Raw genomic sequence first — 26440 nt, 5'->3', positions numbered from 1 at the left:
TTATTTTGTTTAATATTTATTATTATTTGGCTGCATCGGGTCTTAACTGTGGTACACGGGATCTTTAGTCCTGACTTGCAAGATCTTTAGTTACAGCATGTGAACGCTTAGTGCTTAGTGGGATCAAGTTCGATGACCAGGGGTGGAACCTGAGCCCCCTGCATTGCGAGCACAGAATCTTAGCCAGTGGACCAGCAGAGAAGTCCCCAGGTTTATAGTTTTAACTAAAACGTTCGGAGAAGGCAAACAAGAAGTGACATTCGAGTCAAGATCTGAAGGAGGGGAGGCAGAAAGTCCGGAGGCCGTCTAGGGGAAGGGCATTCCAGGCTGGGGGTGCAGGTAGTCCAAAACTCCCCAGCAGGAGCACGATTGGAATGTTTGAGGAACTAACTACAAGCCGCACAGCGGGCTGGAGCGAAGTGGGCCAGCGCGAGAAGGGTGGGAAGTGAAAATCAGACAAGTTAGAGGAGGATTCTTTAGGGCTTGTAGGGTTTTTTTTAAAGATAATGTTATTTATTTCTTTACTTTGGGCTATACTGAGCCTTTTCGATTTTCAGGCTGTCCTCTAGTCGAGGCAAGCGGGGGCTACTTTCCAGTTGCGGTGCACAGGCTTCTCATGGCAGTGGCTTCTCTTGTTGCAGAGCGTGGGCTCTAGGCATGCGGGCTTCAGGGGTTGCGGTTCCCCGGCTCTAGGGCAAAGGCTTGGTAGTTGTGCTGCATGGGTTTAGTTCCCTGAAGCATGTGGGAGCTTCCCAGATCAGGGCTCAAACCTGTGTCTCCCGCATTGGCAGGCAGATAGATTCTTGACTACTTAGCTACTAGGGAAGCCCAGGCTTGTAGATTTTAAAACACTTTGGCTGGAATTAGAGTGAGCTATTAGAGAGTCTGGAAGGAGTAGAAGGCCTGGGTTATGTGCTCATAGGACCGCCTGGCTGCTGGGTTGAGAAGAGTGTAGGGGCCAGATCAACGGCAGGGCAGTGCAGAGGCCGCCGCTGTAATCCATACAAGAGTGATGGTGCTTGCCCCAGCTGAGTGGCAGTGGAGGTGGGAGAAGGGCTCAGGACATGGACGCATGTTAAAGGAAGATCCAAGGACTTCCCGATGGACTGGATGTGGGGTGTGGGGGAAAGAGAAGAACCAAGACATCTTCAAGGTTTTTAGCTTGTGCTCCTGGAAAAATGGAGTGCCTTTGACTGAGATGCAGACAACTTTGAAAGGAGGAAGATGGATGGGGAAGGGGAAGACCAGGACTTCAGTTTTGGCCACGTCACGTTTGAGATGTCTTTTTAGACATTCACAAGGAGATGTGGAGTAATCAGAGGCTGGAACTCAGGGGAGAGGTCCAGCCTGAAGATATCAATTTCAGCGCGTCAGGTATGAATGGTATTTAAAGCTGGATGAGACTGGGTGAGACCGTAGAGGGAATGTCAGTAAACTAGAATGAACAAATCTTAGGCCTGCATCCCATTCCTGGGTCAGAAAATCTGGTTTCTAGCACTCTAGGGACCAGAGAGGGAACTAAGGGTGGGAGGAAGGGTGGTCAAGGTAGATAGAGGGGGCTTCTGAACTTGCCCTTGAAGGAGGAGGAGGTAAGGAGGTTTCCGGGGGAGGAAAGAGTATTTGCCAGCCAAGGACACATGCAGGGGTGGGGCAAGGGGATCCACAGAGGGAGGAAGGGCAGAGTGCAACCCCCCAGCCTATTTTGGCTTCTCTGTGTCCTCACCCACATTGAACTTCACGGTCAGCTCTTTCAGGGATCCCCACCACCATGATACCCCATGCCCTGTCTCTTTGGCCACTCCTCACTCTTGGGTCCATCCGCTCCAGGCTGCCAGAGATTGCTGGACACCAGACCAGGCCTGGGAGGTGGGCCCAGTAGTCCCTTGGGGAGGTGATATCACCTAGGCCCTCAGGAGGCCTGAGAAGGCCTGGTGCCCTATTCCTGCCCCACAGCAGTGTCCTTCTCCCTGGGGGCTGCCCCAATTATAGGCTCTCTCCTGCTCAGAGCTTCCTTGGTCTCCCTGGGTGGTGGACAGAGCTTGCTTTGGAATTGGACTGGCCTGGGTTTAAACATCCTCTCTGCTACTTCCATCTTTTGTGACTTTAGAAAGAAAGAAAGAAAAGTGAACTTGCTCAGTCGTGTCCAACTCTTTGCGACCCCATGGACTGTAGCATACCACGCTCCTCCATCCATGGGATTTTCCAGACAAGAGTACTGGAGTGGGTCGCCATTGCCTTCTCCAGAGGATCTTTCCAACCCAGGGATCGAACCTGGGTCTCCTGCATTGTAGGAGATGCTTTACCATCTGAGCCACCAGGGAAGTACAGTTGTACAAGTTGAGAGTTGTGAATAAAGTTTTATTTGGGTCAAAATGAGGACCGCAACCCTGGAGGCAGCATCTTAGATAGCTCTGAGAGGCTGCTCCATGGTGGCGGTGAGGGAAGGTCAATATACAAGAGTTTGGTGAAGGGGGGATCAATACCATGAAGCACTCATTTTCAAAAGGTTTGTTGTTATTCATGAGGATCTGATGTCACCATGAAAGGATTTAGTACTTCTCTAAATATGAGGAGACTGCAAGGATTGAGATCATAAAATCTGTTCCTAAAAACATCCAACTGTCTAAAGACCTGTCCCACCAGATTCCCTGGAGCACAGAGCGCCTCACTCCACCCTGAACTCCCTCGGGGGTTGTTGAAGGTCAACGGCTATAGCGGCACAGGGTTCAGTCTCTGTAGAGGTGTGTGTTAGTCGCTCAGTACGAGTCTGACTCTTTGCAACCGAGTGGACTGTAGCCCGCCAGCCTTCTCTGTCTTTGGAGTTCTCCAGGCAAGAATACTGGAGTGGGTTGCCATTCCCTTCTCCAGAGGAACTTCCCAACCCAGGGATCGATTCCTGGTCTCCTGCCTCACAAGTAGATTCCTTACCGTTTGAGCTACAGGGAATCTCTGTAGAGGCGGATGGCAAATGCCTTTGTCCTTCGGTCATTGGCAATGCTCTTGGTAAGTGCCAGTTGGTAGCTGACAGGTACAGTGACTCCAGTTTCCTTATTTATAAAGTGAGACCACCAACAGCAGTCATCTTCATCATCAACATCATCTTCCAGGGCTACTGGTGAGAATTAATGAGATTAAACAAGATGAGAGGTTGCAAGGCATCTGGCATGGCCTGGGGCAAGAGAGGAATCGCCACAAAAGTCCATCTCTCCCAACCTCCTGCCCTTCACTGCCAAACCTCTGCCCCTAGGGACCAGGCTGTTGTCTAAGCTGCCTCGTTAGTCACACCCTCCATCTCTCACCAGGGAGCCTGGGCCACCTCCTCCACCCTCCTCTGAGCTTCAGGATGGACGTACTGTCTCCCAGGCCCTGCACCCCTCCCACCTCCTTCCTGGACTCCCCTTCCTCCCAAGACAGCCCCTACCCTCCTCACTTCACAGCCCTCTACTGCCCCCAGCTATTCATTCGCTCAGGTGCTTAGTGGAGGCTTGGGGGCTGCCTAGACTGTAGTCTTCTATGCTGGGGAACAGCCTTGGAAGACAGCCCTGCCCAGGGGGCAGCCGTCACAGCCCCCACAGCCCAGTGGGAGATGGATGGGCAGACTTTGCACCTGGTGATCAGCCGGTCAAAGAGTTGTTGTTCAGTTGCTAAGTCAAATCCAGCTCTTTGCAACTCCGCGGACTGCAGCACGCCAGGCTTCCCTGTCCTTCACTAACTCTCAGAGTTTACTCAAACTCATGCCCATTGAGACGGTGATTTCATCCAACCATCTCATCCTCTATCACCCCCTTCTCCCCTTGCCCTCAATCTTTTCCAGCATCAAGGTCTTTCCCAATGAGTCAGCTTTTTGAATCAGTGGCCAAACTACCGGAGCTTCAGCTTCAGCATCAGTCCTTCCAATATTCAGGGTGTATTTCCTTTAGGATTGACTGGTTGGATCTCCCTGCTGTCCAAGGGACTCTCAAAAGTCGTCTCCAACACCACAGTTCGAAAGCATCAGTTCTTCGGCACTCAGCTTCTTTATGGTCCAAATTTCCCATCCCTACATGACTCCTGAGAAAACCATAGGTTTGACTGTATGGACCTTTGTTGGCAAAGTGATGTCTATGCTTTTAATAATGCTGTCGAGGTTTGTCATAGCTTTTCTTCCAAGGAGCAAGTGTCTTTTAATTTCATGGCTGCATTCTTCATCCACAGTGATTTTGGAGCCCAAGAAAATAAAGTCTGTCACTGTTTCCGTTTTTGTCCCCCATCTATTTACCCTGTCAAGGAGAATCTCTCATTTCCCCCTGCCAAAAAAAAGACCAGAAAAGAATCTGAAGGTGCTCCACCCTCCCCTCCCTGCCACCTGAGAGCTGAGCCTCCTCCCCTCAGGGTCCTTCCCTTTAGTCCCCCGTCCCTCCCCCAGCACTCTTCAACCCTGCTCTCTGCCTCCCTCCACCCAAACACCTCCGCAGAAAGTGGCCTTCCCTGTGTCTAGGTCTCCTCTCCTCACACTGCTCACTTTCCCTGTCACAGCCTGACTTCTGCTCCCGCCACCCCACGGAAGCCTCTCCCAGGGGACGTTTTCCAGCAGCCCTGCTATCTCCAAGTGACACGTCTCAGTCCTTATCTTGCTGGACGTCCAGGCAACATCTGGTGTATCCTTCACCGCCTCTCCTTGAAACACTCTTCTTTGGCATCTGTGCCACCACACATCACCGTTTAAAAACAAAAATGAACAGCTGGTGGGCCAGTGAAAGCCCTTGGAGATGGCCATCTCCATGTTCGGCCAGGGTCCCCTTCTCCACCTGGGGAAACCCTCTTTTTTCCTCAGCCCGGGTCCCAGCTTGCAGGTGGGAAGGCTTCTCTCGCTGTCCTCACTCCCGCCGGCCCGGCGCAATCCCTGGGTCTCCTGATGCCTTGTTCTTCCCCATTGCACCCTGCCATCTCCTCTATAAGATGGTAACTTCCTGCAGTTTGAAGGCTGGGCTTCTCTCCTCTGCTGCTGTCAGCGTTGCCAGATGCAATATGAGAGCAAACTTAAACTCACTCTGCATCTGAAATTCAGATTTCTGTGTGTTCCAGGTTTTCGCATGCTAAATTTGGCAACCTGAACTTGTGAACCTCTGGCACCCAGCTCAGTGCCTGATAGAGAGCAGGTGCTCAGTAAATGTTCATTGAAGGAATAATGGTGCAGCGCTGGTGGCAGGCACAGGCGCCGTGGGGCACAAAGGAGAGATAGCAGGCTCCCTAGAGGTGACACGTGAGCCAAAGCAGATGGAGCTACTAACTCATGGCATCAATCAGCCCCTCCGTGGAGAGGCCTCCTGTAGTGGGTTGAATGTGTGTGCTCAGGCACTCAGTCGTGTCTGACTCTGCGACCCCAAGGACTGTAGCCCGCCCCGCTCCTCTGTCCCTGGGATTCTCCAGGCAATAATACTGGAGTAAGCTGCCATTTCCTACTCCAAGGGATCTTCCCCGACCCAGGGATGGAATCTGCATCTCCTGCATTGTCAGGCGGATTCTTTACCACTGGACCACCTGGGAAGCAAAGTGCATCAAATAAAGTCCCCAAAAAGATGCATCCAAGTCCACTCCTAGCACCTGCGAATGTGACCCTATTTGGAAACAGGATGTTTTCAGATGTAATGTAGTTAAAGATCTCAGGATGAGATCATCCTGGATTCAGGGTTGGCTTTAAATCCAAGGACTAGTGTCCTTGCAACAGAGAAGAGAGGAAGAGTTGAGGCATACATACAGAGGGAAGATGCCCATACGAAGACAGAAGCAGAGAGTGGTGGGAAGCAGCTGCAAGCCAAAGAAAGGCACCAGGGGTTTCCAGGAGTCATCAGAAGCTGGAAGAGAGGTATGGGATGGATTCCCTCTCAGAGCCTCTAGTAGGAACCAACTGAGCCAACACCCTGATTTCGGACTTTTGGCCAAAAACCTTTTAAAGTTTTAAATTTATTTCTTATTTATTTACTTATGGCTGCGTTGCATGACTGAGCGACTTCACTTTGACTTTTCACTTTCATGCCTTGGAGAAGGGAATAGCAACCCACTCCAGTGTTCTTGCCTGGAGAATCTCAGGGATGGGGGAGCCTGGTGGGCTTCCGTCTATGGGGTCGCACAGAGTTGGACATGACTGAAGTGACTTAGCAGCAGCAGCAGCAGCAGCGCTGCGTCTTTGCGGCTGGGTCCTGGCTTTCCCTAGTTGCGATGAGCAGGGCCCACTCTCCAGCTGAGGTGCAGGGGCTTCTCGTGTTACTGAGCATGGGCTTCCGTAGTTGTGGCCCATGGGCTTAATTACTCTGCAGCATGTGGAATCTTCCTGGACCAGGGATTGAATTTGTGTCTCCTGCATTGGCAGGCAGACTCCCAACCGCTGCACCATCAGGGAAGTCCCTGGCCAAAATCAACTGCTACTGTTTTTAAGCCATCCAGTTTGTGGTATGTGGGACACAAATGTACTCTCAAGGCTCCATCTTTCCCAAATTCAATCTGTAAGACTCTTCCTTCACAACCATTTGCCCCCAGAATCCTGTCTAGTACCAGATCTCTTATCCTGCCAGGCACTCTGATGGCCCTGGTGATCCTTAGTAGCAGCAGTGTTAATAGCTCTGTTGTGTCCAACTCTTTGCAGCCCCATCCACTGCTGTCGCCCACTAGGCTCCTCTGTCCATGGGATTTTCCAGGCAAGAATGCTGGAGTGGGTAGCCATTCTCCTCTCCAGGGGATCTTCCCGACCCAAGGATCGAACCCAGGTCTCCTGCATTCCAGGCAGATTCTTAATTTGAGAGCCACCAGGGAAGCCCCTGGTGATCGTTACTTTCTCATATTCATACCCTTACATAGGCCTCTCCAACACTGAACTTCGGAAGTGACACTGTGTCATTCCCAAGACCAGGTTATGAAACTCAAGACCAAGCTTCTGCCTTGGCCTCTCACATGGCTCCCTCTGGGGAGGCCAACCACCATGCTGTCGGGATGCTCAAGCAGTAACATGGAGGTGAGGAGCTGACGCTTCTCACCAACAGCCAACTCTCAGCTGCTGGGCAAGTGAGTGGGCCACCTTGAAGAGGATTGTCCCACACTAGTCAAGACTTCAGAAGACTGAAGTCCAGCCAACCTCTTGGTAGCAACCCCATGGGAGACCCAGAGTCAAAACAACCCAGTACAGTCAGTCACTTCTGAGGTTCTGACTCCCAGAAGCTTTGGGTCACTTGTTACACAGCACTATTGTGGCCTGACTAATACAAGGCGGTTAAATGTCATGCTTGTCACTCTCAACTTGGAGGTCCACAGGCCCCACCCTTGGCATTAGAAGTCAACAAGAGGCAACAACTGGTAGCTAGATTTAAGGCTGGGAGAGGGCCAGGCAGTCATCAAGTTTTGATCGTCAAAGAGGCCAAGGCCAGAGAGGGGTGTACAGGTGGAAAGCGGGTGAGATGTCCTGACTTGGAGGCCTACAGCCTCTTCAGGTCTTTGTCGACACCTCTGAGCCCAGAGGCCATTGCCCCATGTAGCAGTTCTCCAGGGCTGCTGTAATAAGGCACCTCAGACTGGGTGGTTGAGATAACAGAAGTTTATTGTCTCACATTTCTGGAGGCCAGAAGTCCAAAATCAAGGGGTTGGCAGGGTTCATTTCTTCTTTTTAAAATGAAAAAAGAGATTTATTTATTTATTTATTTGGCTGTGCTGTGGACTCAGTTGCTGCATGTGGGACCCAGTTCCCTGATCAAGGATTGTACCCCATCCCCATGCATTGAGAGCGTGGAGCCTTAAGCACTGGACCACCAGGGATGTCCCAGAGTTAGTTGGTTCCTTCTGAGGACTGTGGTGTGAGAAGATGTCCAAGCCTCTCTCCCTTGTAGGTGGCCATCTTCATGATCACATGCTGTTCCTATATGTGGCTATCTGTTCCAAATTCCCCATTCTTAACAAGGACACCAGTCATCTTGAATTAGAGCCCACCCTGTTGACCTCATTTTAATTTTTATCCATAATTTTATCATTTTATTTACTTTAATAAACCTTTTCTAAATGTTAATTTTTTAAATTATGAAAATATGATAACACATTTATAGGAGATTTGGAAAATACAGAACAAGGTTACATATAGTTCCACTGTATATTACAATTATTTTTTAAGTAGATAAATTAAGATTTTTAGTTGGAGTTTCAATATCAAGCTCTCAAAAATTAATAGAATGAATATACAGAGTAGTAGAAGGATATAGTCAAGATATATTGTCTTCCCATTGGTCATATACGGTCGTGAGAGCTGTACCTGTAAAGAAGGCAGAATTCCAAAGAACCGATGCCTTCAAACTGTGGTGCCAGAGAGGACTCCTGAAAGTCCCCTGGAGAGCAAGGAGATCAAACCAGTCAATCTTAAGGGAAATCAGTCCTGAATATTCACTGGAAGAACTGATGCTGAAGATGAAGCTCCAAGATTTTGGTCATGTGATATAAACAGACAGCTCATTGGAAAAGTTCCTGATGCTGGGAAAAATTGAGGGCAGAGGGAGAAGAGGGCGTCAGAGGATGAGATGGCTGGATGGCATCACCAATGCAATGAACATGAATTTGGGCAAACTCTGGAAGATGGTGAGGGACAGGGAGGCCTGGCGTGCTGCAGTCCATGGGGTCACAAAGAGTCAGGCGTAGATGGACAACTGAGCAACAAGAGAAGGATATAGTAAACCTGAAAATCACTATGAACCAATTTAACATAATTAAGATTTATACAATTTTCACACAACAGTAGGATACACATTCTATTCAAGTTCCCATAGATTATAGGAAACACTAGAACCTATTCAGGGACGTAAGACGAGGTGCAAAAATTTGAGTGTCTAAAGGTATTGAAATCATACAGAGACTGTTTCTTATCACGGTGGAGTTATGTTAGAGATCGATATCAAAAGACATTTGAAAATAACTCACATATTTTCAGGTGCAATGGACCTCATTTTGATTATTTCTATAAAGATACTGTGGCCACCTGACGCAAAGAACTGAGTCATTGGAAAAGACCCTGATGCTAGGAAAGCCTGAGAACAGGAGAAGGGAACAACAGAGGATGAGACGGCTGGACAGCCTCACCGGCTCAGTGGACATGAGTTTGAGCAAACTCTGGGAAATGGGGAAAGACAGGGAGGCCTGCTGTGCCGCAGTCCATGGGGTCACAGAGAGTCGGACACGACTTAGCGACTGAACAACAACTTAACCTATAAAGCCCTAGGGCCCCCTTTCTAGGGTCACAGTCTTTCCATAATTCGTTGTTTCCTGGACTCTCTCCTTCTCTCTGCGTCCCAGCCACCCATCCCGTGCCCATGGCAGACATTACTAATCCCTTCTGGGATCCTGTCTGTGCAGCCAGGTGTAGACTCAGAGTCCTCATCAGCAGTCCCCAGACAACCTGGGCCAGTTAAGACTTTGCAGAGAAGGGAGAGTCAGAAGAGACGATGGACAATGAACACTTGTTGAATGCGTGATCGCACACATCTAACCTACAAACAGTTCAAAATCCATCAACTTGTCTGTCTGTTTCAGGTTATCCATCCCTGCTGACTCACCACTGGGTCCACTGAGCCTGCTCTCCACCAGAAACTACAGTCCTCTTTGCTCGTTTTCATCCTCAGAAATGCGGGCACCCGGAGGCTGTGACTTCAGGGCCATAATCCATGTCTGCTGCTGGGGAAGAGAACCGCAACCCCCTCCTCCTTTTGCAGTTCCGAATGCTCCAAGGCATGGAGAGAGCTGTGTCTGGGGTATAGGGAGAGGGGCAGGGGGCGAGATTGCCTGTCCACCCAACAGCCATGCTTCCTTCTTTCTTGCTAACAGAGCCTGACTGCTGACTGCTGAGGTGATGGGTGGAGCTCTCTGGATCTCATGGCAGCTGTACCACGATGGGTACAAACATCATACACAAACATGATGGGTCTGGTCCACGCATGGGACTCCTATGCCCCTTTGCCCAGGATTGGTTTAAGGGGCACAGGGCTGCTCAGAAATTCCTGAAAAAGGCTTTTCTTCCTGATAAAAGACACATGCCAAGGAGAAAGCCCCTGCTGTATGTCCCTCCCCTCCTTCTCTGGAAAGCATCCTCTGAGGGTGAGATGCCCGGAGCAGGTGCAGCCAACTGGTGATCATAAGGGGAAATCCTCTGATGTGTGGAAGAGGCAAAGCTGAGGGATGAGAAACTCCTGAGGCCTTGGCAATCATTGAGCACTGTCAGTGGTGACACTGACCTCCACACTTCTTAGGAGAAATAACAATGAAATATCTGCTTTGTTCAAACCCTCTTGTCAAGGCAGGAGACATAAGAGACATGGGTTCGAACCCTGGGTCTGGAAGAGCCCCTGGAGGAGGGCATGGCAACCCACTTCAGTATTCTTCACTGGAGAATCCCATGGACAGAGGAGCCTGGTGGGCTGCACTCCACAGGGTCGCAAAGAATCTGACACGACTGAAGCAACTTAGCATTCATGCATGCACTACTTTGCTCAAAGCACTATTAAGTGGCGGGTCCCCCAGGCACAGCCAAATGCATGGTAACTGGAACGATGTGGACTCAGGGATATGAAGAACAGGGCTGCGGCATCAGTTGACTTGAAACCAGCCCCAGTTCTGCCACTTTCAAGCTGTGTGATCTTCTGAAGCCTCAGCTCCTTATCTGCAAAATGAAGATAATTAGAATACCTTCCTCATAGGGTTACTGTAGGGGAAAATGAGACAATTTAGACAAGTGTTTTGCACACGGTGGTTGGTACCTATGAGCATTCCATTTGTTTGTTATTCATCCACTAATTTATTCAACAATAGTAATCAAGAATCTACTATGTACTTGTAATCTAGGGTCTGGGGAATATAGCTGTGAAAATAGAAATAATAGGTACTCACAAAAGTTGGCGCTTTCTACTGTTATTTTTAATCTTTGCCTATAAGGGGCTCCTAATAGGTCGGTAAAATTAGGGGAAATTTGACAGGAGTGGTTTCTTGGGACCTGGCAGTGTAGGCACCTGTGCAGTGAGAGGGCCACAGGTGAGTAACACAGATGCTCTGCCCTCTCAGGACTCGCAACCTCAAGGAGGGGAGAGACAGGAAAACAGGTATGTGATTACATTAGAGTGTGATCAGTGCTGAGATGGGGAGGGGCAGATGACCTAGACTGGGTGAAATTGAGCTTTATTTTACAAGGCAAATGAGAATGAGTCAACAAGGAAAGAAGCAGCAAGCCTGGTGTCAGGACTCGAATCTACAGACTCCAAGGGAACTGCAGGTGGCTGGGTGTGGCTGGCGTGTAAGTCCAAGCAGGATGATCTGGAGAGATGTGTTATTTCAGAAGCTGTGGTTGCAAGTGATGAGAAACTGAAATTGACCAGGATCAGACAATCAAGGGAAGGTATTGGCTCGCATGACTAAAAAGTTCAGCGGTTCCATGGCTTCAGGTGAAGTTGAAGTCACTGAGAAACCAGTTTTTCCCCATCTCTTCCTGGTGCCCTCTTGACTCAGCTTCCTGGCCTTCGTCCATATTTGTAACACGCTGTTTGGGCTAGCTTAGGTCTCTAGTCCACTTTGGAACCAATCCTGATACCCAGGGATGACACTGGGGTGGGATCAACTCCACAGGACCACATGGATCCCCAAAGGAGAAAGGCAAAGGGGGAAGGGATGTCAGGAGGCCCGGTTTTGAAGGAGATTATCAAAGGATATGGAAAAGCAGAGGGCTGACTTGATTAGATTGGACTTGAGAAAGATTCAGTTCAGTCGCTCAGGCGTGTCCGACTCTTTGCGACCCCATGATCGCAGCACACCAGACCTCCCTGTCCATCACCAGCTCCCAGAGTTCCCTCAGACTCACGTCCATCGAGTCCGTGATGCCATCCAGCCATCTCATCCTCGGTTGTCCCCTTCTCCTCCTGCCCCCAATCCCTCCCAGCATCAGAGTCTTTACCAATGAGTCAACTCTTCACATGAGGTGGCCAAAGCACTGGAGCTTCAGCTTTAGCATCATTCCTTCCAAAGAAATCCCAGGGCTGATCTCCTTCAGAATGGACTGGTTGGATCTCCTTGCAGGCCAAGGGACTCTCAAGAGTCTTCTCCAACACCACAGTTCAAATCTATCTTGGGCAGGTTGAACTTGTGGTGTCTAAGAGAAAACTGAGCCCAGAAGTCCAGAAGGAAGCTGGTAGGGTATGGGGTCCAGAGCCAGGGGCAGAGGCCAGGGCTAGAGATGGAGGCTGCAGTGTCCACAGCCCAGGGGGTTAAGGGTGTGGCCTGGGACCAAATGCTCACCAGCAAGGGTTTGGTGGCAGAGAGGATGGGAGTCAATTGGGAGCTCGTGTCCTCTCTGTCTGTCTGGCCCAGAGGTGGACTGAGTCCAGGCCCATCAAAGGTCCTTTGGATTTACAGGTGACAGCCACTAGTGACCTTGGCAGGAGCAGTCTCTGTGGAGTGGTCAAGGGGTACAGAACCCTGCAGCAGGCTGCGGATTGAGTGGGAGGTGAGGACAAGGATGGAGGGTTGTGAACAGCCTTTTTTAGGAAGCCCAGCTTTTAAAAGAGCAAAAAGGCAGCAATAGCTTTAGCTGAAAGTGAAAGTCACTCAGTCATGTCCAACTCTTTGTGACCCCATTGACCATGCAGTCCAAGGAATTCTCTAGGCCAGAATACTGGAGTGGGTAGCCTTTCCCTTCTCCAGGGGATCTTCCCAACCCAGGGATTGAACCCAGGTCTCACACATTGCAGGCGGATTCTTTGCCAGCTGAGCCACCAGGGAAGCCCAGTTGAAGGTAGCTAAAGGTGAACTTGGGTTGAAGGGGTGATTGTGTGTTAGCATGTTGGTGTACACGCGCGATGGCAGTGTCTTGGGATGAAGGGCCTTAGCCCTATCCAATCCCCAGAACCTCCCAGAACAAAGTGGGGTGGAGCCGAAACCATGAGGGCCAAATGAAACCTAGGCACTAGGCCCCGAGTACTCACAGGAGTGTGTGTGTGTGTGTGTGTCTGGGAGATGCAGAGCCTGGGAGGCAGGCTGGCTTTGAAGGGGGAAGGCACACCAGCAACTGGAGGTCAGAGGGAAGGAGTAGAATCTTGGGGTACAAGGGCAAGGCCTTGGAGTGGGTTTCTCCCAGAGGCCTCAATGCCCTCTGGAAGCTGGAGGCCAGGTCATGGGCTAATAGCCATGCAGTGGCTGGGGTGGTGGAAGGGGAGCATGAACAGGGGAGGTTGAGCAGGGGCAGGAGGGGTGCTCACAGCTAAGCCAGGAGCCCTGGATGGGCCATGTCAGAGCAGAGCTGGCCACCAGGAGCCAGCAGTTCTGAGGGACCAGCCAGGCAGGGGCTGTGCAAGTGAGTGGGCCAGGGTCTGCAGCGGGGATGGGGTATTCTGGGTAGGGCTCAGCAAGTAGTGAGCAGACCTGTTCAGCTGGATCAGATACAGGCTGGAAAGGCCTTGAGTACTGGGTTGGGAGAGAAGTTTCCACTTTGCCCAGAAGGCAATAGGGAACCATGGAAAGTTATTGAGCAAGAGTGGGGCCTGACCAAAGCAGTATCGGAGGATCTTTCTCCAGCTCTATTTCCATGGAGAGATCACATTGAAGGTAGGAATCTGGAACAGAAGAGCAGTCAGAGGGAGGCTGTCAAGGGTCAAATGTCACAGAGGAAGAGCTTTTAGTTCAGAGGCCTAGGAATGCCACATAACAATGGCCTTCAGCTGGTCCACAGGGCACGGGCTGCCTCACTGAGCAGTGAGGGGCTTCTCCAGCTCTGCTGGGGCCTGTTGAAGAGGGGACCCTTGTTTCAGAAGGAAACCAGCATTGATGGAGACTTGAATGACATGCCATCTGAGATGATGCTTGTTGGATCTTCCCAACAATCAGATGAGGTCAGAGTTACTGTTCCCTCAGAGAGATGGAGGACCTGAGGCTCAGAAAGGCCAAGTAACTCACCCCGGGCCACACAGCAAGCAAGAAGCAGAGCCAAGACTCACCCTGGTTCTGAGCTTCCTGGCTGGCAGGGAGCTCCTGCACTTTCCCTGTGATTTGCCTCTCCTTGGCCATTTCTCCAGGGGTTTCGGCTCCACCCCACTTTGTTCTGGGTGGTTCTAGGGGGTATGGGCCACGGGGAGGTCCTGGGGATTGGATAGAAAGCTCAGTCGGTCCTGGAGGATCTTAACCCCATGCCCTTGTACCCCGGAGAGTGGGCTTCTCAGGGGGCTGGTGTTCAGACTCCCTGGGAAGACATTTGTGGCCTGGCTGAGGTGGGCCCCCTTGGTCCACGCTGTCACCGCCAGAGGGCGTCAGCTGTGGCCCAGGTTAGGGTAAGGGGAGGAGGCTCCTTTCCTGGCTTCCAGAGGAACAGAGGTGGCTCCCAGGTCTGGAAGCTGCCCCGCTATGGGTCCCATCGCCTGCTCTTGTCTCTCTGCTAAGGTCTCTCTGATCTTCCACCCTCATTCCTGCTCTGCTTGGGGGAGTCAGATTTCCTCGGCGCGGGTGTCAGGAAGCCTGGGGTCTCTCCTTGCTGACCTCCTGCCTGCTCCCGCTTCGGTGAGCGCCGCTCACAGATGCGCGGGCCCGGTCTCCTTTCCCTGCCCTCCTCACACGGCCACAGTGCCCAGTGCTGAGGCGGTGCCAAGCACCGGACTGTCACCTCTGTCACCTCCCAGTCTCTTCACAACCCCGGGTGGGAGTGTGGGCCTGTTCAGGGGGTTACTACCAGGTCCGAGAGAGGAGGAGGGCAGTGCCTGGGGCACACAGCCTGCCAGTGGGCCCAGGGGGGCAGGGGGCCCCCTGGGAGGGACGGAGGAACCAAGGTCCTGTCTGGGCAGGTTGAGGGGATGGGGGCCCTGGAGGGAGCCCTACCCCCACCCCCATGCTCCTTCAGCACTATAGCCCACCTTCTTCATTTCCCCAGCTTCATCTCCCTTGGCCTCCTGTCCAACTCCCCCGGCTGCTCAGCCAGGTTTTTCCTGAGATCTTGCCACCCTCCCTCCCCCACCCAAGGGCCCGCCTGCCTGCCACCCTCCCCAAGCGGAGCCCCTTGGCTGTGGCCACCGAGGGCCTGGCCAGGGTCCCAGGCACCACGCCGCAGCGGCCAGGCTGGCCTGGCCAGAGCTCAGGACAGTCCCAGTCTGTCTGGCAGGGCTAGGGGTTCGGGATTGGCTGGAGCTGCCCCCGCCTTTGGGAGGAGGGAGAGGGGAGGCTGATGGCTTGTTCAAGGTCACCCTCCTTTTCTTTCCCAGCATCCTGCTTCGACCTTTGTCCCCTCTGCCTCACCTCGAGGAGGAGGGAGAGGGTGAGATGCCTAACACACAGAGGACAGAGGAACAGTGAAGAGGAAGGATTTGGGGGCTTCTGGCATTTATTCAGCAAATATTGAGTGCCTACTATATACCAGGCGCTGAGAACACAGCAGTGAACACAGGGGACCTAATCCCTGCTGGTGGCTCAGCAGGGAAACAGTGGAGAAATAAACAATCACACAAATATTGTAAACTTGTATCCCTAGCAGTGTGGCAAAGGCTCTGGCTTCTTGGAGATCTCAGGGTGAGGAGCCTTATCTGGCCTGGGTGGGTGGCGGGAGGCCGCCTTCAGACACAGCCTGTGGCTTTAGTTTCGTGGAGGCCCCTGTGGGGGCTGTGCCAAGCCTCAGTTTCCTCAACTGGAAAACGCAGGAAACAAATGTGCCCGGATCAGATCACTGGGCTCCTGCCCAGCGGCCTGCAGGCCTCAAAATGCAAGCACCAGCATCCTCCCTGAGGAAGGGCTAGGGGAGCTCCCTGGCGGGGAGGGCACTCCAGGAGACGGGTGGCCCTCACAAAGCTCCGAGGTGGCCTCAGGGAGCCGAGAGACCCCAGTGCTGAGCTCCCCCAGCCCCTCCGCCTAAGGCAGGAGAGGAGGGGCTGGTCCCTGGCTGCCTCGTTGCTCCCCCTCCCACACCCCTGCATTCTAAGCCACGTGGCACCTCGGTGCTCTGGGAGAGGAGGATTTCTCACCTGGGGCTGGGGGAGCCAGGGAAAAGTGGGCGGCATGTGGGGTACTGCTGAGACCAGGCTCCATTGGAGCACCCGCTCTATCGCACCCTGCAGCCCCGGGGCAGGGAGGGGGTGCTGTCTCTTTAAGAGCCTTCTGGCTGCTGGGAGCAGATGGCCAGGCCGGCCGGGGCCCCTTGTCCTTTGTGTGGCTTTGCACAAAAGAGGGGGCCAGCTGGGGAGGGGGGGCGGCTGCAGCAGGTGGGAGGGTGGGGCCTTGCCCCTCCCCCTCCTAACCCTGCAAGGATGCCCCTTGGGGAGGTTTGCTCACTAGGAATGCACCTCCTCTCTGGACATCGTGGCCCCCACCATCATCCCCAAATTCCTAGGATACCCTTCCCATGTGGTGTCCCACCTCCTAGGCAGAAGCCTCATCACACCAGGGTCCGCAGACTCCCCCCCTCCTCTGCAACTCCAAGGCATAAGCCTTCTCTCCCTGCCCCCACCTCCAGAGTAGAATCTTCTCTGGCCCTGAGCTCCAGGCTCCAGGGAGAAGTGAGAATACAGCTACCTCCTTATGGGGGGCAGGGTGCAAAGGATGGCAGGATGCTGGTGGCTGGGGGTACCTGGGGCAGCCTGGGAGGAGGGAGGCCAGAAAGAGCATGATGCTGAGGTCTGGAGGTGAGGTGAGATGCTGGGCCCTGGATCCTGAGTACCAGTATGGAAAAGAGGCAAGGGGGAATTAGGGGACTCAGCCGAGGCCCTGCCTAATGGGGGGCTGCTGTGGGCAAAATGGAAGACTCCATCATAGGAGAGAGCTGTGAGCAGCCCTGGCTGCCTGCCAGGCGGGAGGGGACAGAGAGGAGAGGCTCCCTAAAGATTGGAGGTGCTGGGGGTGGGGTGGCACCCTGCCACTCAGGAGGGCTTAGGCTGAGGAGGCTCTTTTCATTTCTAGCCTACCTCACAGCTCGGACCTGCCCTCGGCCTATTCGTTCTCCTCTATCCAGACCTCCCCACCCTGGGGCTTGGTGCCCAACCCATGATTTAAGAGGAGGAAAAAGGCCCCAGCGCTCTGGCCGGAGGTGTGGCGGGCAACGTGGCCGCCGGCTGGGTGGCCCCAGTTGTGGCCCGACAGCACCGCAGCCGGGTGGGGTCGGGCCTGCCTCTGCCCAGCCGCCCTCAGAAGCCCCCGGGACCTGGAGACCCCGGCCGGGTCGTGGCCCGACCGCAGGACCCCGGCCGGCTGGCCGCAGGCAGCGTGTGGGGGCGGGGACCCCTGGCTGGGCCCGGGGTTGCTTCTAAATTTAGGAATCTGATTACAGAGTGGCCGAGGAAGGGAAGGGAAGGGAAAGGAGGGTGCGAGCGCCGGCTCGGCTCAGCCTGGGCACAGCGGGGTGTGCCCGGGCGGAGGTGCGTCTGGGAGTCCGGGGTTCGGGTGGGAGGGGCCGCGGGCGGGAGGGGGCCTCGGCCTGTGTGCGCCGCAGCACGTGCCTGGGGCGGCGGGGACGGGCACCGGCGCGGCTCGCAGGCTCCGAGCCGCCGCCGCCGGTGTGTGTGCTGGCTCTTTGTGTGCCTGGCAGGGTGGCTGGGTCTGGCTTTGAAAGTCTCTGCCCACCCCCTCCCCCCTCTCCGTCTGTGCCGCGCTACCCGCTTCCCGGTCTGTCACTCTGCCCGTGCTCGTCCTGGGGGAGGGGGCTCTCCTCCCAGCTGGGATGACAGTGAACTCGGGGCGGGCGTGGGAGGGGGCGGGGAGGACAGACCCCCAGCTTCCCCCCCACTCTGCAGTCCAGGTCTTCCCCTGCACTTCCCACGCCCCATCCCGCAACCCCATGGGCCACTGTTTTGGGGTGCGCACTGCAGCCGTTAAAGGGAACTGAGGTGACCCCTGGAGACCCACAGATGCACACCAGAAGCCAGGCTCCTTGGCCCGGCAGCTCTTGGAGGAATTCAATCCTCGCCTGTCCGGCCTCCCATCCGCTCTGGCCCCCAAGGGCGCATGATGTGTGTGTGCGTGGGGGGGGGGTCCCCTCTGCGGAAGGGGGGGGCGGGGAGTTCCTTGGCAGGAAGGGAAATGGAAGGAAAAGCTGGGCTCCACCCGGGCGGGCGGGCGGGCAGGCGGCCTCAGGGCCCCCGGGGCAGGCGGCGGTAACCCGAGCCCGCTGCTGTGTGGGGCTGGTGTGCGCGTGGGTGGGGCTGACCCCTGGCTACTCCTGGGGGTGGGGTGGGGGGGGGGCAGAGGGTCTCCCCCTGGGGGGCAAGTCTGCGAGTCCCGGGGGCAGGCAGAGGGAAGCGCGCGCCACCCGGGTCCTGACCCCACCCCCCGGAGGTCTAGCCCCGGCCCCCAGGCCCCGCCCCCCGGGCCCTGCCTCCCACCCCAGGGCCAGATGTTCAGCTGGCGGAGGCATCGGCTGGGGGAGGGGTGCTGAGGCCGCAGCCGGCACTACTTCCCTGCCAGCAGCTTCATTGTGTGCGCGAGGAGCGAGCGGCGGCGGAGAGCGGGCGGGCGGCCGAGCAGCCCGAGCGCGCCGGGGAGAGCGAGCGAGCGAGCGAGCGAGCGCGCCGGCTAGGGTGCGAGGCGGCGCCCGCGGCTGCGCTCCCGCGCCTCCCGGCAACTCTGCCCCAGCGCCGCGCGCCGTGCGCGCCGTCCCGCCGCCGCCGGCTGCCGTCGCAGGCGGGGGTCTGGTCCGGACAGGGGTCCCCGCCCGGGGACTGGGGCATCCTGGTGCAGCCGAGAGACGCGGAGCTCGCGGGGAGGGGCGGGGGCGGGCGGCAGTTGCGCCGCAGCGCCCGCTCGCTGAACTGCGTGGGCAGGCGGGCAATTGGGGCTCCACGGCGCCCCGAGGGCAGGTCGCCCCGACTTCTCCGGGGAGCCCCCAATTCCGTGGGGGCGTACAGAGCGAGCGCGCCGCAACCGCACCGGACCTTGCGGCTCTTCCCCCGCGTACCCCACTTCTACACAAACTTTTCTGAAGCCCTCCCCTCTGGGGGTCGCGGAGAGCGCCGGGCTGCCCGCTGGGCTTCTGCTCCGCCGGACCCTAGCCACGCTTGACCTCCTGGCTCTCGTAGCCTCAGTGGCGACCCCTCCAGGCCGGGCCGGGCGCGGCACTCCGGGCGAGCGCGGCAACCACCGCGGCTCTGCGAAGGCTCCCGCGCCCCCCGGGGCGGCTGGGCGGGGGTAATGCCCTCGGTGATGGAGAAGCCGAGCGCGGGCTCCGGGATCCTGTCCCGCAGCCGGGCCAAGACGGCGCCCAACGGCGGACAGCCGCACTCGGAGGATGACAGCAGCGAGGAGGAGCACTCGCACGGTGAGCCCGGCAGCCTGGGGTTAAAGGCGCACCGGCCCGGGGCGGGGGGAGGCGCGCGGGGGAGAGTTGCCGACCCCAGGGGTACTGTTAGGCATGGCTCCTGCCCTCCTTGAATCGGAGCCTCTGCTTTGCTCTCCCCAAGCCGGCACAGGGAATCTGGAGGCTGGGCCCCTAGCTGCCGGGGAGGCGGTCCTGCCTGCCCCCTCCCTGCCCTCAGCCCCCGAGGTACTCAGGCGTCCGTCCCTTTCACAGCTTAGGCTCCTCATACCTTACCACCTTGCAGAGGAGTGAGGTCTGGCTGGGGCAGGAGCTGGAAAGACACCTCCACACCAAGCCGTGAGGCTCATGTGGTGGGGAGGAGCCTTGGATTCCCTGCAGGGCTGTGGTCCAGGTCTAGGGGCAGCCCTCCAACCCCCCTCGCCCCCCCACTAAGTCAGAACAAAGGGCTCTGCTGGGCCTGGGCTTTAAAACTGGCCCGTATTCCACCCCCCCAACTGCCCCCCCCCCCCTCGCCCCAGCGCTATAGCTAGGCAAGGTCTCTCCCTTTTCCAGTTGCTTCTGTGACTGAGGGTAACTGAGGAGATGATCAGGGAAAAGTGAGCCTCCTGGAAGATGGGGGCCCTGGGTGGTCAGGAAGAACTCCAGGCCAGCCACCTCCCCCGCCACATCCTCCCATCCTCCCATCCTCCCTCCCTGGAGTCCTGACTGCCTCCCCCTTGCTCCACAGACAGCATGATCCGCGTTGGAACCAATTACCAGGCCGTAATTCCGGAGTGCAAGCCTGGTGAGTGGCAGGACAGGCTGTGAAGGGAGGGGACTTGGGGGCCTGTGGCTTGGCCCCGGGCCCCACCTGAGGGAGCCCTTGACTGGCGCCCACTGGTGGGACAGGCGGGGGTGGGTGGCCGGCCCTGTGGCATGGTTAGTTTTCCTGCTCTGCCTTCCTGTCTGGTCCTCTGTGCCTCCTTCCCCTCTGGGCCTCACCTCACAGGCCTCACTCCGCTGCCCTCTGGCCTTGGGTCCAGGCCAGGGCCACCCGGGTGATGGTGTCCTCTGTCCTCTGCCTTTCAGAGAGCCCCGCACGCTACAGTAACAAGGAGCTGAAGGGGATGTTGGTGTGGTCCCCTAACCACTGTGTGTCAGATGCCAAGCGTGAGTGGGGTGGGATCCTGGGTTCATGCATACCCTTGGGAGCTGGGGGCCTGGTTCTCCTATCCGCTGCTGGCCGGCTCTTCTCAGAAGTGGGCTAGAGGCTGAGACGTGGGTTCAACCCCTGCCCTGGGGCTCAGGGTCAGGGGCCTAGTCCCTGGGGGCATACCCCTGTCTGGACAGGCCTGGGTTAGGAGTTGTAACCCCTCCTGCAAGAGCTGGCTCCTCCCGCCTCTGCAGTTGACAAGTACATTGCGATGGCCAAGGAGAAGCACGGTTACAACATCGAGCAGGTGAGCCTCGGCCCCGCAGGGGTTCGGGGAGGAGACAGCACGGTGCTGAGGGCGGCTGAGCCCGAGTCCTCCTCTCTCCTGGGCCAGGCACTGGGCATGCTCCTGTGGCATAAACACGACGTAGAGAAGTCGCTGGCTGACCTGGCCAACTTCACCCCATTCCCGGATGAGTGGACGGTGGAGGACAAGGTGCTGTTTGAACAGGCCTTTGGCTTCCATGGCAAGTGCTTCCAGCGGATCCAGCAGATGGTAAAGCCCTCCACCCCTGTCGGCGCTCCTCGGGCCCTTCTTTCTGATAAGCCTTCCCGGGGCCTGGAGTCTTAGGTGGGCTCCAGCCTCTGGCGTTGCCCCCTGCCCCCAGCTGCCTGACAAGCTGATTCCTAGCCTGGTGAAGTATTACTACTCTTGGAAGAAGACCCGCAGCCGGACCAGTGTGATGGACAGACAGGCTCGGCGGCTTGGGGGCCGAAAGGACAAGGAAGACAGGTCGGGGCCTGGGGAAGCTGTGGGTGGGGGTAGACAGTGCTCCTGCAGCCCCTAGCCCCTGCCTCACCCGCTCCTTGGCCCCCGTGTAAGCAGCGATGAGCTTGAAGAGGGACGAGGAGCCGTGAGTGAGGGGGAGCCGGACGCTGGAGACCCCAAGAGAGAGGTGAGGGTGCAGAGCTCTGCTGGCCCGCCCGCTGGCCCGCCCTCTCCTTCGGCTCTGCACCGCCCACCTCTTTCTTCCCTGGCAGCCTCTGCCCTCTCGGCCCCTGAATGCCCGGCCGGGCCCAGGAAAGAAGGAGGCCCAGGGTTCCCAGTACCGCCACCATCCGCTGAGAACTCGGAGGCGCCCGCCCAAAGGCATGTACCTGAGCCCTGAGGGCCTCACCGCAGTGTCAGGGAGCCCGGACCTTGCCAACCTCACACTTCGAGGCCTTGACTCCCAGCTCATCTCCCTCAAGCGCCAGGTAGGGGGCCCAGGGGAAGGAGGAGCTGTGAGAGGGGACAGTTGGCAGCTGGGGACTCTTAACTGGGGGCAGCTGAGCTGTAAGGGAGGTTGTGTGGTTGCCAAGCCTGCATTTTCTCCATCCTCTGGGTTTCTGGGTAACTTGATGTTCTGTTTTGGTCACTAATAAATAAATAAATAACGCTGGTCTTTGAAAAGGGGCACACCCCAGTGTCTCCCCTACTGAATGGTTGTGAGCGATGAGATGAGGTAGATGGCTGGGTGAGGGTTGCTATTGATGGCCTCCGGGCGTGGAGTTTGACGGCCCTCTCTTGACTTACCTTCCCAGGTGCAAAGCATGAAGCAGACCAATAGCAGCCTCCGCCAAGCCCTGGAGGGCGGTATTGATCCACTCCGCCCCCCTGAGGTGAGGCTGCTCTTTCAAGTTTGGGGGGCAGGAGGGACTCTGGTGGCCGAGCAAGAAAGGGGAGTTTTGTTTGGAGAGCAGGCCCTCTGTTCCCCTGTTTTTGAGTCTCAAGGATCCATCCCTTGCTCTGCAGGCCAATACCAAGTTCAACTCCCGCTGGACCACGGATGAGCAGCTCTTGGCCGTACAAGGTGGGTGAGGCTCTGGAGAGAACAGAGGGCCCCAGGAGTGTCTCCTTCCCCCCAGGGAGCTGCGGCAGAGGGGAAGGATCAGGGAAGTAACTAGATCTAAGGCGGTATTCACACTCTGCTGCCCTTTTGACCCTTGCAGCCATCCGTAGGTATGGCAAAGACTTTGGGGCTATTGCAGAGGTGATTGGGAACAAGACTCTGACCCAGGTGAAGACCTTCTTTGTGAGCTACCGGCGCCGCTTCAATCTGGAGGAGGTGCTGCAGGAGTGGGAGGCCGAGCAGGATGGGGCCCCTGGAGCCCCGGTCCCCATGGAGGAGGCTAGGAGAGGGGCTCCCTTGCCAGCCCCAGCCCTAGAGGAAGATGATGAGGTGAGAAGGGGAGAGAGAAGTGCTGCGAGGAGAGAGGAGAGGAACCATCACCTCCGTCCTTAAAGATGGGCTGAGGGTGTGCTCGAACCCGGTTTCTCACCCTTCTGTCTCCTCTCAGGTCCAGATCACATCCGTCTCCACGTCGGGACCCCGATCGGGGCCCCCTGCACCGCCCCCTCCTCCACCTCCCACCTCGCTGTCCCAGCCACCCCCACTGCTGAGGCCACCCTTGCCCACAGCCCCCACCCTGCTACGCCAGCCACCCCCACTCCAGCAGGGCCGTTTCCTTCAGCCCCGGCTGGCCCCCAACCAGCCGCCACCACCTCTCATCCGCCCTGCCCTGGCTGCCTCCCGCCACAGTGCCCGGCCTGGCCCTCAGCCCCCACCCACCCTGACTGGAGCCCCACTGGAGCCTCCGGCACCCTCGCTCTGAGCCCCGAGGCTCTCCGCCAACCAGAGGCTCCAGAAGCCCTCGGCTGGGCGTCCCTGGGGACCTCCGGCTTCACCAAGGACAGAAGGGACTAGAGGTCGCGCCAGGTCTTTCAGGACCCAGGGCTGCCGCGCCTGGCACAGCTGGCCCCGTGGGTTCTGCACGTTGTTTCCGGTGGCCAAGCCCGGCCAGAGTCTGGGGCCTTGTGAGCTGGCCTGAGGGTACTTTTCCTGACTGGGACTGGAATGGCCGCCTCCTAGCGGCCAGGGCTTGGCCTTTGGTCCTGCCCTTCGTGTAGGGGGTAGAGACCATAGTGTGGGGCTGGGGGCGAGGACAGTTTCACGTGTTGGCTGTTCTTCGTCTTTCTCTTCTTGTAGCAATAAGTCTGGGGGAGGTGGGGAGGGCACTGGAGGGGGGAGGTGGGCAGAGAGGTCCCTTGGGGCCAGAGAGCTAGCTCTCCTGTCTTCAGGAGCCGGGTGGGGATGCTGAGGAGCTCTGAGGGTGCCCCCCTGCCCACCAGCCTAGATAGAGTAGGGAGGGTTGGGAACATATGCAGACATGGGTTTATTTTTCAATGTTTTTAAAAAATAAAACCTTCAAGCTCACTGAATCTTCTTTTGGTTTAAGGGTCCCAGGCTTAGTGTCTTTGTCAGGGCCATGGGTCCACCCAGCGCTGTCCCTTCTCCAGGGCCCAAACAGCAATCAGTTCTCCCCAGCGAGGCAGGTGGGCTGGGCCATATCTTGCCCATGGGGACTGGGTCCCTGCCCAGTTGGGATGAGAAACAGGAGGAGGCAGCTCAGATTCCAAACATTCTCTTTATTACGTGTTTGATCCAGAGGAGAAACTAAGTGCAGGAAGGGGGGCTGGGTGGGGAGGGGCCACCTTGCCTGGGAGCCGCCCCCCCACCGCCAGCCACCACCCCCTTTGGGAGCCAAGCCTTGCCCTCCCGGCCCCTGGGAGCACCCGGGCTGTTCCATAGGGCAGGAAGGGGGAGGGAAGGAAGGAGGGGAAGCCCTTGGTAGGAGCCGAAGCCCACGGTCAGGGCTTGGGGCGGGAGGGCTGAGGTTGGCGAGGCCCCTTCCTGGGACCCAAGGGCTTGACTTGCCATGGAGCCAGGCCTGGGAGTGGGGTGATGAGTAGGGGTGGAGTCATCATAAATCAAAAAAAAAAAAAATAAAATAATAAAATAAAAAATAAAACCCATCACAAAAAATGTACAACTCAGGTGAGGGTAGAGGCAGCCTCTGTTTAGGACCCCCTCCCCCAATTTCTCAAGAACAGAAACAGCAGAGAAATAAATTAAGGGAAGCAGCGGCTGCCACCAGCCAAGCGCCCATAACCAGCCACTCCCACCCTGGCTGCGGAGGTCGGCGAGCTGGGAGGCCCGTGGCCTACCTGTCCCCCCAACCCCGTGGAGGGCAGAGGCTCCCGGCCCCGCTACCCTCCGAAGCCTCGGCCAGGCGGCCCTGGAGGACCGGGGCAGTGTCTCCTGAGAGGAGGGGCGACAGTGTGAGGAAGAGAAGGCAAGGCCGAGATGAGTGGCGAGGGAAGTCACTGCTACGGAACTAGCTGGTGCCCAGATTAATGCCAGTGAAGAGGGGCAGCGGGGAGAGGACCGGCGAGGGGGCTGTGCTTTCAGACAAAGGCCCTCCCAGAAAGGAGGATGCCATCGTCCCTATTCCGGAGACTAGCAGCCCGGGCAGCCCCTGGGGGCCGGGGGCCCATCTGCCCTGCGGTCCCCTCCCCTCCCAGCCCTGGGGTCAGCCCCGCCTTCTACCCAGGAGGGTGTGGGAGAAGATGGCACAGACTTTTTGAGGAGGGGAACAAATGTCCCCACAGCAGCTTGTGGAAGGAAATGCCCAGCCTCTGGGGAAGAAGGGGCAGAGGATACAGTGTGGAGGGAGGCCGAGCCCCGCGCCTAGCCTGCCAGCCCCAGGCCGCCGCCAGCCCCCCGCTTCTGGGCTGCGCGGCACCCCCGCCCCAGCCCCCAGCCGCCCAGGCCTCCAGCCCAGGGGCCTGAGGTCAGGGGAAGGCCACCTCTGGTGGTTTGCTTGGAGGGGAAGGAGGAGAGGAGAGGGGAGAAGCCCAAAGTGGGCCTGGCGGAGGGCCTGACAGGGAACTCCACCACTCTTGCCTGAGAGTGTTCCAGCCCTGAGCCACCCTCCCGGGAAACCCCACAGATCCAGTCTCGACTGTCCCAATGGGGCAGGGAGGAAAGGTGGCCGCTGGGAAATTTTTTTTTTTTTTTCTTTTTTCTTTTTGGTAATAAAAAATTTCTTGGTTTAGGCGAAATACTCTGTGCAACCGCAGTACCGAGGGGGAGCCCTGCCCCCCCACCCCCTCCCTCCCCTTCCTTTGCCTCCTGTGGGAGAGGGGGGGAAGGGGGGCTCTATGGGCAGGGGTAGCCGTGGGGAGGGGGAGAGAACCATCTCCCATCCCCCACAAACATGGAAGAAAAAACTGAGAAGGGCGGGGAGGGGGGAAGTGCCAGCAGGGGAGACACACCGACCCATCTCTGCAGTCTGGCCCGGGCGGGCAGAGCGCCGGCCCCAGTAGCGAAGTCCAGCTGGCCGCCTCCGCGCCCCCCACTCCTGGCAGCCTATTAAAGCTTAAGCTCGTTGGCTATTTTGGAGGCAATGTTTTTGAAGGCCATGGAGGTGCCCGATATCCGCTTAAACCGAACACCGTTGAGAGACAGCCGCGGCAGTTTGCACACCTCCATCTCCCACTGCACGAAGTTCTCGTGGCCGGGCGTGCCGTGCATGCACAGCAGCATGTACTTCTCGTGCAGCTCGCTCTGGCAGCTGTTGGCGTCCAGCACCTTGCGGATCTCCCGCATCATCTCGTTGGGCTCCATGGAGCTCGTGGTCTTCATGCTCCACGTGAAGCGCAGTGAGCGGGGCTTGGCCTCCCGAAACTCTTCCTTCTCTTTGTCATTGCCGCCGCTGCCCACCACGTGAGGTCTGCTGAGAGGGCAGAGGTGGGCGTCAGGCGGGGGCTGCGGTGTCCCACCCACAGGAGCACCCCCCTGGCAGATGGACCCTGAGACCAGAGAGGACAGCGGGAGGGTGCCCTGGAGGCAGCGGTGCTGGAAGAGGGAGCGTTAGAGCTGGCCCGGGGAGCAGAGCGGGGTGAGGAGCGTGGGCAGTCCTGCACCCCCGTCTCAGGGCAGAGCAGGGAGAAGAAGCCAGCCCCTGGCCAGGGGTGACGAGCTGACAGCTCCATGCTTTCCTTCGAAGAGGGTTGGGTCGGGGAAGAACGGGGCGCACTGCACAGCAGCCCCGAGCAGTTCACAGACCGGACAGAGAGAAGTGGCTGCTTCATGAGAGCTGAGCTTGTCCGTGGGTGGGAGTCTGTAGCCCCAACCACCCGACCTGAGGCTCCTGCTTCCAGA

At 57.0% G+C, this 26440-nt stretch overlaps 2 protein-coding genes across 8 annotated transcripts in view; one reads left to right on the top strand and one right to left on the bottom strand.

Annotated features, from left to right (window-relative positions):
- The first annotated feature begins 19134 nt into the window (after window positions 1–19134).
- Window positions 19135–23048, top strand: RCOR2 (REST corepressor 2). Its single transcript, XM_052662161.1, has 12 exons — window positions 19135–19261; window positions 19989–20045; window positions 20330–20410; window positions 20648–20700; window positions 20788–20949; window positions 21062–21186; window positions 21280–21349; window positions 21435–21650; window positions 21978–22055; window positions 22189–22246; window positions 22386–22615; window positions 22734–23048. Exons 1-12 carry the CDS (start codon window positions 19135–19137, stop codon window positions 23046–23048), a joined length of 1572 nt encoding a protein of 523 aa, XP_052518121.1.
- Window positions 23049–23856: 808 nt separating this feature from the next.
- MARK2 (microtubule affinity regulating kinase 2) overlaps window positions 23857–26440 on the bottom strand; it is a 55830-nt gene continuing 53246 nt past the window's right edge. For 5 of the 7 annotated variants that reach the window (XM_052661568.1, XM_052661573.1, XM_052661570.1 and 2 more), the window contains one exon: window positions 23857–26009. In XM_052661568.1, coding sequence (XP_052517528.1) covers window positions 25649–26009 — 361 coding nt within the window. In that variant the 3' untranslated portion in view covers window positions 23857–25648. Of the gene's footprint in view, window positions 26013–26440 lie in introns of all 7 variants that reach the window. The other 2 variants (XM_052661567.1, XM_052661569.1) reach the window with 1 other exon arrangement.

This window comes from Budorcas taxicolor, chromosome 25, assembly GCF_023091745.1.
Source record: "Budorcas taxicolor isolate Tak-1 chromosome 25, Takin1.1, whole genome shotgun sequence".
NCBI classification, from domain to species: Eukaryota; Metazoa; Chordata; class Mammalia; order Artiodactyla; family Bovidae; genus Budorcas; species Budorcas taxicolor.
The sequence above is the reverse complement of the archived record's forward strand: the minus strand, read 5'-3'. Positions and strand labels throughout refer to the sequence as shown.